This window comes from Echinops telfairi, unplaced genomic scaffold (assembly GCF_000313985.2).
Source record: "Echinops telfairi isolate 266 unplaced genomic scaffold, ASM31398v2 ScPeMD7_443;HRSCAF=831, whole genome shotgun sequence".
Lineage (NCBI taxonomy): Eukaryota > Metazoa > Chordata > Mammalia > Afrosoricida > Tenrecidae > Echinops > Echinops telfairi.
Window position 1 is genome coordinate 84,113,741 of NW_022104341.1, and position 14,459 is coordinate 84,128,199.

The 14,459-nt window shown below is 52.3% G+C and overlaps 1 protein-coding gene across 3 annotated transcripts in view; it reads left to right on the top strand.

Annotated features, from left to right (window-relative positions):
• The window catches only part of ERI3 (ERI1 exoribonuclease family member 3), a 143,924-nt gene that overhangs the window by 102,669 nt on the left and 26,796 nt on the right, over positions 1 to 14,459 (top strand). For all 3 annotated transcript variants that reach the window (XM_004699483.2, XM_045291988.1, XM_045291989.1), the window contains one exon: positions 9,965 to 10,064. In XM_004699483.2, coding sequence (XP_004699540.1) covers positions 9,965 to 10,064 — 100 coding nt within the window. The remainder of the gene's footprint in view (positions 1 to 9,964; positions 10,065 to 14,459) is intronic.

Consider the following 14,459-nt stretch of genomic DNA (forward strand, 5'->3'; position numbering starts at 1 on the left):
GTCTCCCTATGTGGCCTCTGTCCTCGGCTGAGCAACACTAGACAGACGGGTGCCCGGATCTCAGAGTGACTCTACTGGCCGGGCATGCTAAAGGCTCTACCCATGTCTGAGGACTTCAGTCCATCTTACGGTGTCCTAATCGGGTCCTAATCTGGGAGAACCAGAATGGGGCGGGGAAGAGGTTGGCGGAGTTGAGCCTTCTACCTTAACTGAATTTCCATACCTCCTGTTGTTAATTATAGAGATGTAATAATGAGATTAGTTCACGATTAAAAAAAATCCCTGATATGATTACCATGGATTTAATATCACATGATATATCATTATATCGTTATGCAGTGACAGATGTAATTGAAATACACTTATTGGAGCCGGGGGTGGTGTTTCATTCAATTCCCAGCACCCCGGGGAGGAAAGGGCTGCCTAAAAAGAAGCAGTGGGAGAGGAAATTGTAATGAAAACAAAGAAAACTCACAATGTAGCTCTTACCCTGGGCAACTGTTTCAAACAGACCCACAGCCTTGGTCTCTAGTGAGGGAGCAGCTTTTGCTGCTGGAGCTGAGCTAGCCCAGCTCAGGAGCTTCTTACCCGGTTCCCATCCTGGAAACCCCAGTGTCCCCATGTGCCCCCTGACTCAGCAATGAGGCAAGGGCTCTGGAAAGATCAGGGAGATTCCTCCTCCTGAACGGAGACCCAGGCCCCTCAGACTGAGCCAGTAGCTGTCTTCTACTCCCGGGCTCCCCAGGGCCAAATGTGGTGGCATCGGGAGCTAAAGCCCAACCCCTGCCTCGGCAGTGGGGCTGGCCCAGTGCACTGGAGGCAGCTGTCCTGGTGTGGGCAGTGAGCAGTAAGGCCAAGTACATGGAAAGGATAACTATCTATCCCACTCAAGTTCTGTCGATGGAAAGAAGCAGAGGCACCTCTGGGGCCCCTGGAGCATGTTGGTAGCCCGAGAACACTGCACCCAGCAGAACCTCCAGCTAGGGCTGGCAGGGTGAGTTTGCGTCCCCTAATATAAGTCTTCATCTTTTTGTTGCCAAAGCTGTACTGGCCAGGGCAGCTGTGTCTGAGTGAGGAAAAGATGTCAAGGGCAGCCTCGGTTCTCCGGATGGCTATGGAGAGATTTCTCTTCTCCTGGGTGGGAGCAACACTGGCTTCTGAAAGACGCTGAATAGGATTAGCAGGAGTGGCAGCTCTGACCACAGGCCTTCCTGCTGGGCAGAATTATACCCCCCAAAATGTGTTCTCCTCTCGTCCTTTTCCCTTTCTTCAATGGAGATCAGATACAGCCCCCGCCCTGAAGGATCTCCCACCATTATTGGGTAACAAATTTATAAACAGATATAACATGACGGGAGCTGCATTCGAAGTCTCTTCAGAGATTAGACATATCTAAAAGAAGGAATAGTCAGGAAAGACGTAAAAGAATGGGGTGAATGTTGACGGAGAAGTATGTTCATTCGGACAAAAAAGAAGGCAGAGGCCGTTCTAGACAGGTTGAAGGAATTGCTTGAGTAAGGGCACAGAGGCATGAAGCTGCAATCTGGAACTCGCTGAGCAGTGAAGAAGACAAAGACTCAAGGTTAACCCAAGGTTTTCCTGTTTAGTAAGTTGAGTAGATGGTACTGTCTTTTTCTGGGATTTGGGAACTTGGGAGGAAGAGAAGCAGTTTAGAGAGAAAGCTGTTAAAAGTGGGTTTTAAACATACAGGGAATGAAGTGTCCATGTGACATCAGGTGGAAATGCTAGGTAGGCAACAGAAGAGCTATGCTTGACACTCAATCGGTAGCAAGAAATAGCGCTCTGGAAGGTAAGGGAGTTGAGGAAATCCCCGGGGAAAGCAGTAGCGTATAGAGACAGGAATGCTGTGATTGCACACTTAGATGACCAGCTACAGAGGAAACTGTACGGGAGGCTGTGCGGGGCTTAGAGAGGAAAACCAGAAAGACGGAAGTAGAACGTGGAGGAAACCAACCAGAAGAGCTTCAGAGATAGGAGTGGGTTGCAGAGCAGCCGAAGCAGCTCTGTTCATGGTGTGTAGGGTGTGGGCAACGTGGAGAAGGGTTATTGACTGTTTCAGTGGGGTGGGAACCAGAATGGAGTGAGTTAAGCAATGATGGAGTCAAGTTGGAGGGGAGTAGAGTTGACTTTGAGAAGCTTGATTGTTAACGAGAGAACAGACAGTAACTGGATATGGAGTGAACTGGTGGGGGGAGGGTTGTTTTTTTTTAAAATTCCAATACTGACACAGCTTTCTGAGCCAGTCATTGTGTTGAGCATTTTTCGTGTAATTTATTGAGTCTTCATATATCAGCTCTACGAATAGGAGCTACTAGTACCTCCATTTTACAAACCAGAAACTGAAACTCAGAGAAGCTACCTAACGATAGGACATTCAAGTGCATTTAAATGCTAAGGAAAAGGAGCCGGTAGCGAAAAAGAGATTAAAATTTTAGAGAGAGAGAAAAGAAGCAGCAGCAGCTACGGGATGGAACAAGGCACTGGAGAGAGGGAAACGGGGTGAGAGATGATCACATTAGAAGGTCACCGTCCTGGATAGAGTGGTAGAGAGATATGGAGCAAAACCCCAAATCATGAAAGAAACCAGGCTTACTGCCAGATGAGGGACTGGTGGGGACACACACCCCCCCCCCCCCCAGACTCTGTCCCTTAGGTCATTCTTCGGGTCTAGAATGGAACTCCCCCTCATGTCAGACTAATCGGCCATATCAGATCAGAACTCCAGGACAGAGCACACAGAGGGGGAGGGAAGGAGGCTGGAAACGGGACGTAGGAGAAGAGATGGTACATTAAGGGAATTGCCACGGCACGTTAAAATGAAATGCATGTGAATTATTGAATGTGAAATCGATGGGTTTCTCTGTAGACCTTCGCCTGATTTACAATAAAATGTTTTTAAAAGAAAAAGTAAGATACCAGAATTGAGGAAGGGACTGGCTTTGGCTTTATACTGAGCGGGCGGTATCACTTCTGTAAGAGAGGAAAGGCAAAGGAATGTGTCGTTGAAGCGTTCTGGTTGGGTCTTCATTATCTCTTTGAAAGGAGGGGGTAATAGGATTTGGGGTACCACTTAGGCCTGCTAAGGTTGTGTTCCTGGATCCGTAGTGGATACCTTCAACACATAAGAATTGAATTCTCTCAATCTTAAGAGTTATTAGCTCAAGTACAAGTATAGAGAAAGGGGTCATGTTTGGGTTTTGTAGGGAAGGCGGGTTAGGATAAGTAGGCAAGGGAATTGAAGATTGGTGAATGAGAGATGGAAGTGATAAACCAGGTCCACTCTGGTCAAAAGGGGCTTGAGGTCAGAAGGGAGCACAAGATCGGGGCCCAGAGCCAAGAGGGTGCTGTATCTGGGAAGGATGAGTATAATCTGTCTCTGTAAGATGTCAGAGGAAGAACAGGTCCCATGACAACAGAGCCCAGCATGTAGCCATGGGGGGAAATGTTGTTGTAGGAAGGAGCCCTGGTTTTGTAGTGGTTACAAGTTGGGCTGATAACTGCAAGGTTAACAGTTCAAAACCACCAGCTGCGCCGTAGGAGAAAGATAGGACTTTGTACTCCCATAAAGTGGTAATAGTCACGGAAACTCACAGGGACAGTTCCCTGTCTTACGGGGTCGCTGTGGTGAGTCTGCATTGACTCAATGGCACTGAGTTGGGGTTTGGGGTTTGGTAGGTAAAGGAGGACAGTGATGAGAGCACAGGGAGTTGAGAAATTGGGAGACAAGGTTCAAGAGTGGGCCATCCCATAATACTGAGGTTCCCCAGAGTAATGATGAGAGGAAGAGGAAGATAAGAAGCAACAAGGATGAAGAAGTTGAAGGTGTCTCAGAACATAGTCAGAAGTGTGAGTAGTTACAGATTTTCAAGTTAGTATTATAGCTGCCTGACAAATCACCCCCAAACTCGGTGACTTCAAACAACACATATTGTACACCATTTGTTGTGCAAGAGGGAGGGAGGGAGTAGTTTCTGTGGGTCCAGAGTCCAGGAAGGCTCAGCAAGGTGGTTTTGGCTCAGGATCTCTCATGCAGTTGTCGCCAGACAGTGGCTGGAGCTGGAATAATTCATGTGTAGCTGAAGCAGCTGAGGGCTGCCTGGGCTTCCCTCTTCCTTCACGGCGTCTCAGAGCTCCTCGGTGTGGTATCTCTGCATGGGCCCGTTTGGCTTCCTTACCGCATGGCTGCCTTAGGACAGGCTGACTGTTTATATGACGGCTAAGTGCTCCAGAATGGTGGAGAAGCTGCCTCAGCCTTTTTGCAGTAGTCTTGAAGTTTCATAGTATCACATCTACCTTATTCTTCTGACCAAAAAGGTCACAAAAGCCCACCCTGTTTCAAGGGGAGTATACATAGACCCTACTCTTGATGGCAGATGCTCCAGCATCATATTGTACAAAGAGCATATCGAGTGGGAGGGAGGGCTGCAGCACCATTGGAAAGTACAGAAACCCAGCGCATTCGCTATCAAGTCTGTTCTGACTCATACTGACCCTACAGGGGAAAGTCGAACTGCCCCTTTGGATATCTAAGACTTTCTGTCTTTACAGGAGTAGACCGCCTCATCTTTCTCCTGTGGAACAGCTGGTGTGTTTGAACCACTGCCCTTGTGGCTAGCAGCTCAGTGTATAAGCCACTACACCACCAGAGCTACTTAGGCTGAACCTGGGAAAGGGAGAGGGAGCAGTATTCTGAAAGGGAATGTGGATTTGAGTTTCCCTGGTGGCGCTGTCAGCTAAGTGTTGAACTGCTAACCTCAAAGTCTTCTGTTCAAACCCACCAGCCACTCGTAGGGGAAAAGATGAATCTGTCTGCTCGCATAAGGAGTCACAAAACCAGTGTGTGTCAGAATTGATTCGGTGGCAGTGGTTTTTAGCGTGGCACCAGGAATACCTGGGGAGGTAACCATGGAGCGGGTGCTCTTGGTTATCTCGGGTTACCAAGGGAAGGTAAACTTGCCTCCTTTTGTGACACAGGAAACAGACTTAGTAACGTGTCCAAAGCGATGGGGAAGAACGAGGAATTAAGCCCAGGTTTGCTGGGCTGCTGAGCCTGACACACGCTGCCTCCCTGTGAGGCATGGAGATTCATATGTCCGTGGCTTGTGCCTTCCCACTGTTCACCTGTAGCTTTGGTCCTTGGTTTACAGCAATCGAGATGCTGGTCAGTAGGGGGCAAAGAGTCAGTTGGTATATAGTCAACCAGAGTTGCGGTCCTCTACGTCCTGAAGCGTCACCTTTATGGCTTCATATCTCTCGGGTGTTTATAGGGTTGCAAGTGGCTTGATTTAGTTCCTGGTCTTGAGAAATGACCCATCATCTTAGGTACACAGGGAACCAAGTCACCCAGCGATAGATGGTTAAAAGCCTTCTCCTTCCCTGGATGTGCTGGTGACTTGGGAGTTCTGGGTTTCCTGGAAGTGCCAGAGCAGCTTGTGCTCCTGTCTGCAGTCTGAGGTGGGTTCTCGCCCTTTAGCCCAGCCACTGCCCTGCCCAGTTGGGGCTCACCCCACTCTCAGCACCCTGGTAGGTTACAGTATATGGGTGGTCCGAGACACCACAGCAGCTGTTGATGCCTCTCCTTTCCTCTTTGAAGGATCTGATGCTGCTGCTGCCGCCGATGAGGGCTACTTCATCTATTAAACCCAATACACTTGTCGCAGCTGCTAAGCCCCCGTAAGCCGCCGGGCGCCGTGTTTGTGATGGGACTGACAGTGCATGGAGGAGGCTGATTATACACGATTCCATTTCGCGGGCCCAGCAATGTAATTTCACAGGGCGATCAGCGTTTGCATGTAATAGCAGGCTGTGCTGAGGTGTCAGAATATTAAAGGCGCTAATGGCAAAGCTCCCTGTTACACAGGGGGCCACCCGCCGCGCCTACAGCAGGGCTGCGCGGCAGGCCCGTCGCAGATGGCTGGCCACTAAGCTAATGGGGCAGCAGCCAAGGCGGGCAGAGCCACGAGAGGGGAGAGCCAGCCGGGAGCAGCTCGGCACCTGCTTCCCCGCGCATGGAAATTACAGCAGCCCAGGGGAAGGGAAGTGTGCATGCCTGCTTGGCACAGGGTTGGCTGAGGTGGGTGGTAGGCCCAGCATCTTTCACTCTGGGCTTCACCTGTCTCCATGGCCTTGTATTGGCACCTACCCTTGACAGGATCCAGAGCCCCCCACCCCCATCATGCTTAGAGCGGTTCCCCAGGCCAGGAACCCCGGTGTCGGGGTGCCAGCTCTGCATAGCTGGGCAGGTGGACCCTGATGACTGGGGAGGTGCAGCTGGAGAAGTGGCACCCGGAGAAGCTGGAGCAGGTCTGGGGAACGGGCTTTGACACAAGCTTTTGGCAAGAGCTCTTAAACAGATTCCTCCTCTATCCTGCTCTGGGTCAGGGAGCCTCAGGGCCCTTAGTACCCACACACCCCTCCCCTCCCTGCCCCAATTCCGCAAGGCTAGAGGGAGAGGGAAGAAGCAGAGGAGAGTGAAAGAGATGGGCACTCGGCCAGACCCCTTGGTGCCAGTGTAGCTGCTGGTGCACAGAGTTAGAAGCAGTGTCTCAGGGTGTGTTCTGCCTGCCGACATGGGCTGTCCCAGCCCCATCCAAACCCATGCTTGTGCTGTACCCACGCTTACTCCTGCCATGGGCCTCTGCCTTGCGTGGTCCTCTGTCAAACGCTACCAGGCCTCCAGTACTGCTCACTCCAGGAAGCCTTCCTAACCTCCTCCTCTACCTCCTCTCGGACTGCCTGTCTTTACTGTCCCCTAGGAACAGCCCACAGGACTCAGCCTCTCTCATCCTTCCACTCGGATGGCTTCCTGGCTACCATCTTTCTCTGAGAAGTAGCCCAGATCACCTTACCTGAGTGAGACTCCCAGGAAGGGCTTTGCTGAGATTCACAGACAGATGCACTCTCTTAAGGGCGGTGTATGGAGGGAGCATGGCACAGGAAGGGGGCCAAGTGATCTGGTGCCTGTGTGCGTATGCGTGTGTAGGTGGTCGGGTTGACAGATCTCCGTGCTCAGGGTGGGGTTTAGAAATGGGAGAGAGTTTGGGGGCAAGTGCAGTGGGGCAACAGGTGCATGGAACCATACATTAGTAGGGCACAGGTTGCTAGAGGATCCTCTGAGGTGGGGTAGCTGTGCCTGGGGGGGTATCTGAGATGGCAAGAATGTGGGGAGCTGGGGACGCTGTGCCAAAGCTAGTGGTGTGATCCTGGTGCCCATTCCAAAGTCTCGGCTCTGCGGAAGTACCTGGGAGAGCCATGCCAAGGGCCCTCAGCAGGAGAAACAGGGAGAGCCCAAGCTGAAGGAGAGCAGTTTTAATTAACCGTTTTTAATATCATTTTGGACTTTGGCTGGTATGTGAAGGCCCCGCTGGAAGCAGCATTTGTAAAAATTAAATCCCTCTTATTAGGAGCTTGGCAGACCTGTGTGCATGCACTGCCTTCCCCCACCCCCACCCCATGTCCCCCCTGAGGAAGTGCTGCCGAGGCCATGTCACGGCAGCAATTGGTTAGCACGCCTTATCTGGGAATATGAAACCGTGCGGCATGACGCCCGTGGCCGCGGTGGAGGTGCCAATTCATCTCGCCCTCGCTCTGACAAGCCACGCTGCCCTTCCTGAAAGGCATCCGTCAGGCGGGATAGGTGGCCGCCTGGCCTGCCACCTCTGGTTTTCTGCCGAGGACTTCAGCTTGCCTGGTCCAGGCTGGCCCTGCTGGGCTCAGCTACCCTTCAACCCCCTTCTACCCATCCCAGACTGTGGGAGATCTTGGGGAGTCATAATTATAATAATAATCTAATCACGGTGACGAGTAGGGGCAAGCGGCTAATGTTATCTGAAGTGGTCTTCCCGCTTAACTGCGATAAGACTCAGAATGACTGCAGATAACGTTGAGCTGCCCTGTCCCTGCGCCGCCAGCAGAGCGGAGGGGCCTCCACAGCCCTGCCGCCCGCCCGTCGCTCTAAGCCGGGAAGCGGCAGCACCTGCTAATGCAAGTGTTTAATATTTGATGGGCTGGGATAAAGCAGGATCACCTTCGAATTGAATTGAGTGTCAGCCGAGAATCTATTACTGAAATTCGGGTGTGATTTGACAGCAAAGTAGACGATGTTATTCTTCACTAGTTACTGCAATCTTCTCCCCGACATCACTTAAATATTTTTTTCTTTGCTTGAGTAAACACACATTATCCTTCTTTTTTCCCCCTTCCTTCCCTTTTTCCTTTTTAGAGGGGGAAAAAACCTATCTAACTCGCCTTCCCTGGGCTGATAGAGTAGATTGTTATTTCTTTATTTGTCCTATTAAATGGAATTTCTGATCGTTTAATCCGGCCTTTGTAAGTGATTTTAAAGTACTTGAAAGCCGGCCCGCCACTGCTCTCTGGCCCACTGAGCTCCAGCCTCGGTCCTGACTGCGCTCAGCCGCTCCTCCAGCTGTGCACCGCCCACTGGCCGCTTTCCCTTGCTGCCTGCCTTCCCTGGCTCTGCCCTGGCTCTGGGCCAGCTTCCTCTCCCCCGTCCTTGAGCCTCGTACCCAGGCCCAATTTGTGGGTGCAGCTGTGGCCTGGAAAAGAGTGGGGAAGGCTTGGCTGGGAAGCTGGACTGTGACTAGCAGCTCTGCGGTCGAGGAAAATGGCTAAGGCTTCAGTACAGTGACTTCTGGCCTTCTAAGGGCCCTCGGACTGGAAGGCTGGACCCAGTGCTCTGAGAGACACCCCTTGGCCCACGCACAACCTCTGTGCGCAGCCTCCAAACTTTGGTGCCTGACCCTATATGGACCTTCTCCCCCTGTGAGGGAGTCTGGCCTGGGATGAGGTCCCAACCTCCTGGTGCAGTGATGGGTGGGGACATTGCAGTGCCTGCCTGACCATGGCTGGATGTCAGCTTAGCTCCTCAGTGGACCCTCCACCCAATTTCCAAACACTCTCCAGGTATTCCCACTGGCCGGTGTTCCACAGGGAGGGAGGGAAGGCAGCCTGTTGTGTGGGGACTTCAAAGGTGAGGGGATAGAGTAGTGCGTGAGGCCTCAGCTCACTGCACAGTCCAATACATAAAGCCCAGGACCTAACCAGGGATTTAATCCCCATACGGCCACTGAACTGTGTTCTAACCCAGGTAAGTCTCTTCTTTCTGGGCCTCAGTTTCCTCATCTGTGACTTGAGGTCAGTCATACTTTAACCCATGGGATTGTAAGGAAAGGTGTCCCCCACTCTCTCATGGAGGTTGTTGGCAGCCAGGTGGCGTGGGTAGGGTGTGGAGGGAGGTACTGGAGTGCTTGGGGGCCTGAACAGATCGATGCCCCCAGCACTTCCTTCCCCAACCCCAGGAAAACAATTAAGCACAGATCGATGAGTGACTGCTTTGAATATGCATAAGTGAGCACTTGACCTTCAGCAGGAGCATCACACACGCACACACACACACACACACCCCACCCCCCTCTGTCTCCATGTACTCCCTTCTTGAGTCAACCAGGTGACCTTACTCCCCTCCTCATTAGAGCCCCCTGCCCATGACCTTCTGAGCCTCCTGCCTCGTGAGTCAGAGCAGAATGACTGTAATCCTGTTGGGAGGAGCTGGGGGCACCCACGCCGTTAGGGAGCATGGGGTGCAGATCTAAAGAGAGGGGCATGGTAAGAGGGTGAGGGAGGAGGGCCTCATAACAAGGATCTTAGTAAATAGTCGCCCCTTAGAGGGGAGCCCTGGTAAGGGGCACCCACTGAGGGCTGGGGGACTATGATGGGTAGAAGCCCAGGTGAAAGGGGGCTCTGGAGAAGGAAGGGGTTTTCTGGTGGGGGCCTGGAGAAAGGGGGACCCAGTGAAGGGGCCCTCCTAAGTTAGTGTGATGAGAGTAAGCCCTTAGTGGGGAGAACTGGGGCATGGAGCCCCAGGGAGTGGGTCTGGGTCTAAAGCCAGAACCTCTACTAACCAGTCTGCTCTCCTATCTTCCAGGCTTACAGCTTCGCCATGGGCTGCTGGCCCAAGAACGGACTTCTAGACATGAACAAGGGCCTCAGCCTGCAACACATAGGGCGGCCCCACAGCGGCATTGGTCAGTCCCTCTGCATATCCCCCTGGCAGCCCAGTCAGCCCCCTGCCCACATGCCCCGTCCCCTGGCACACAGAAGGGTTCCAGGGCTCATTCAAGGCCCCAAGCAGGTCTCCTAGACCTGGGGAGGAATGAAGCGAGATTCAGAGGGGAACCCTAGAAAACACCTCTCAAAGCAACATTTAGGAGGAGAGTGGGGTCTGGGCTTTGGGTGCGTAATAGCAGCCTTGGATTCAAGCCAGTGTACCCCTCTTCCGGGCTGCATCCCTGGTAGGCAGTGTCCTCAGAGGGGGCAGGTCTCAGCTTCCCTACCCCCCCATGAAGTGGGAAAGGCTGTTTAATATTGTTTCAAGTCTGTGGCCACTAAACTGGGCGATCAATGGGAGTTAAGGAGATGAATTATTTAAACCTCGCCAGCTTTTAATTAGTCAGGGTCCTTCTGACCGATGGCTGCGTCCACAGGGTATTGACTCCCCGCAGGAGCAGCGGCCTCGTTGAGCATGCCTGGGTTGGGAGGGGCACTTGGGGTGTAAGGTGGAGGTGACCCTCAGGGAGATTCCTGCCTGGGAGGAGGCTGGAGTGACTGGTTTCTAAGCAGTCACTAGCTTTTACTGTACTGGTATTGATGTGTGTCTGTGTGACACCTTCAGCTCTCTGTCTCTGAGTGTCTGTCTCAGCAGAGTGTGTGTACGCCCATGTGCTTGTACATCTGTTTGAGAAGATGTGTCTGTGGGCATAATAACCTACCTGTACACAGCTTTCTGAGGGTGTGTGTTTGTGTATGTGTAAGCACCTATCACCTGTGTTTATCTGTTAGAACGTGTATCTCTTGGGTTCTGTGTATCCTATTGTGGGTGCATGCAAATGCTTTCAAGCCGGGTGCTTGATAGACAGAGATAGGCTTTGTTACAACTGGGGAGGAGGCCGAGTAGTCCTGGGTGGTGATATGACATTATTATGACCTGTGGGCCTTTGGGGAGGGGTTGGATGTCATGGGGCACTGGAGAGGGACGCCAGAAGAGTCCAAGCTGTAAGGCAGTCTCCCACTGTGGACATTGCCCAGCCACTGCCTGGTGGGCGTTTGGCAGGCTGAGTGGATGTCCCTTCAGGGAGCTCACATACGGGAGGGCGGCGGAGCAGGGAAAAGACAGGGATTGATGTAGACAGTTGCCCAGGGTCCTGAGGGCTGAAATACAAGCACCTGGGCTGCCCCCAGGGTGGTTTCCCTTGTCCTCAGTTGTCCACATAGCTGCTACTTCTTTTCTGTCTCACTCACTTCTGAGGTGCCATGGCATTCCTACTGGGCCATCCCTAAGCTCTCCCGGGGCCCTGTGGGGCCAGGCCGGCCTTAAAGAAACATTCATCTGGGCTGAGTCGGGGGTTCCCAGCACAGCTTCTGAGAACTCCCACAGGAGGTACGCCGCACAGTCCCGAGGAGACACAAGCTCAGCAAGGCGTTCCTCTTGGGAGGGCAGTGAGAAGTGCCCTGGAGATAAGGATACGCAGTCAGAGGATCTTGGAAGGATGATGGGGCTTCTCTAGGGCCTCGGAGAAAGCCCAGCACGCTGAGAAGACAAGATCAGGCACCTGTAAGTCGCTGCCTGTGACCAAAGCAGGATATTTAGGTTCGTGAAGGGCTAAAAAATCAACGAGCAATAAACAGGGCTCGGCTCGGACTGCCCAGTGAAAAGGTGGGGATCTTCCTGGAGGGTTTGAGGTGACAGTGGTTTGTGAGTGAGAGGATGGCATGGTCACAGCTGTGGTTCAGAATCAGTGACACAGTTTGTGCTGCACAAAACTTAATAGTACTCAGTAAAAATTTCTGAGTGGACGAAAGAAGACGTGAGCAAATGAATCTGTGAAAGAGTTATGAGACAGGGAGGGACCAGGGACAGAGGACTAGTAAGAATGCTTGCACTGGTCCAGAGGAGGAGTGGCCTGTGCGTGAGCCTGGCTGGTGGGGAGGGCTAGTGGGACTGGCACCCTGCTTCTGTGCCCCGTATGAGGGTGTGTTTACAAGGGAAGAAGTCCGTTACCTGTTGGCTGTCTCTTGAGGCTCTCTGATGCCCTTACTGGCTGTCCACCCACGCTGACCCTGGGTTAGGGTCCTGCAGAAAGTGCCTGCATCTGGGTGGGGCCCAGAGGAGAGCCCAAGGCTGTGAGTGGCAGTAGAGTAAGGGTTCAGGGAGTCAGAGAAAGTTCTGGTTCTACCCCCCGAGTCCTGAAACCTTGGTACCTGTCTGTGCAGTGAAAGGAAGATTCAGGGAGGTCCCCATGCAAAGGGCTGGTCTTGTGCTGCGGGGATGGTGGTGCTCACGGACTTCCCTCCTCTATTGCCAGCTCTGTGCCCCGGGCTTCCTTGGGTGGGCACTGGGGGTTATTGGCATGGGTATGTGTAGTCCTTGAATTAAGGGGGCTGCCCTGCCAGCTCCTAACTGGCTCTGAGGTGTGGGTGATAGTACTTGGACGGAAGGGAGAAGATGTAGGGCATTAATTGGGCTCCGAGAGGCGGGGAGGGGAGGTGTGGGTGTTGAGCAGTGAGGTTAATGGCCCTCGCGCCAAAGAGACAGCTTTAATGAGCTTCAGCTGGCGGTGCCCCGAGTTACTGTGCGTGCTAAAAGGGTCGCGCTGTAAGAGTTTGATGTGGACTGTCTCCCAGCCCTGGGGTCAGAGGTCAGCGCCTGTCACTGGCCACTCAGGCTGGTCCTCAGTGACATGGTGCTAATTAACTGTGTGAGGAGCTGCCAGCCTGGAGTGGGGAGTGGTATGTATGTTGATGGGGGAGAAGGGGGGCATGGGTTGATGATGGGCAAGGGTTCTGCAGATACCACAGCATAGCCATCTCCAGGGGCTATCAGTTCTCCCACGATGCCTTAGGCAGGTGGCAGTGGTGGGGTCTGCAAATCACTGATGACTCTGGGCCCCAGAAATTTGACCCTCTTCCCGATCCTCTTACTTGCATGGCAGAGGGAACGGGTTGAGCGCCTATCTGACAGGGACTCCTGACGAGTAGAGGTGTGAGACGGGTGCAGAGAGCAAGGAGGCAGGCTGTTAGAGGGCTGGGCTGCCCAGTTTAGAAAAGACAGACAGCCGCGACCCTCACAGAGCTCTCAGGACCAGGCGATGGCTTGGCCCTATGGACTTAGGGAGAGGGAGGGCTCGAGGATGGCTGGGGACAGTCTGGAGACATGGAGCTGAGGTATCAGAGGTGGCCAACATAGCCATCGTAGGGAAGGGGACATGCCATCCTGTCGTAGTGGGTTTGGCATTGGGAGCCTGGTGATTAGGGTGGGCCTAAGATTCTCGTCGAGTTAGGGGCAGCCTCGTTGGGGGACTGCTGGGTGCCGTGTGGTCAATCCTGCATTTCAGCAAAGGGTCAGCGAGACACCCACAGCATGTCATATTACTGTCTATTAACCAGTTTAATTTTCACAGTAATCTCACACACACATATAGTAATTTTTTAAAATTTATTTTAGTGGGAGGTTTATAGATCAGTTTTACATTTGGCAATTCATACACATTCTGATTTGGCTCATAATTTCAATCCCTTCCATGTCCCATCTCATATCCCACTTCCTCCTGGTGTTTCCTGTTCTGGTCCTCCTCCTCTCCTATTGCTGTTATAAATGGATCTTATCCTAAGCGGTTGATTGTTCCAGCGCAAAGTTACGAGTTCAGTTCCAAACCAGAAGGGAAAGGGCCATGGTCTTGAGGCTCCCTTCAGTCTCGACCCAGCCGGGAAGCCGAGTCCTAGTCTCCTGGATGACTTTGGCTTCTGTTCCATATTTTTCTCTTGCTCTATCCAGACAAGTATTTTGACAATAGATAGCATCATTCCCATGCTGCAAATGAGGAAACTGAAGCTCAGTTAAGTGACTTGCCTAAGGTCTTAAATGAGGGTTACCCCCCCCCCGGAAAAAAAAAACCCGGAATCCGCCCCCTCAATCTATGTATTTAATTTTTAAAATCATTTTATTGGGGGCTCGTACAACTCTTAGCACAATCCACACATACATCCATTGTGTCAAGCACATTGAAACATTTGTTGCCATCATCATTCTCAAAACATTTGCTTTCTACTTCAGCCCTTGGTATCAGCTCCTCATTTTTTCCTCTCCCTCCCCCACCCTCACTCCCTCATGAACTTTTGATCATTTATAAATTATTATTTTGTCATCTCTTAACACTGTCTGATGTCTCCCTTCCCCTACTTTTCTGTTGTCCGTCCCCCTGGGAGGGGTTATATGTAGATCCTTATGATCAGCTCCCCCTCTCTCCCCCACCTTCCCTCCACCTTCCCAGTACCACCACTCTCACCACTGGTCCTGAGGGGTTCATCTGCCCTGGATTCCCTGTGTTTCCAGCTCTTATCTGTACCAGTGTACATCCTCTGGT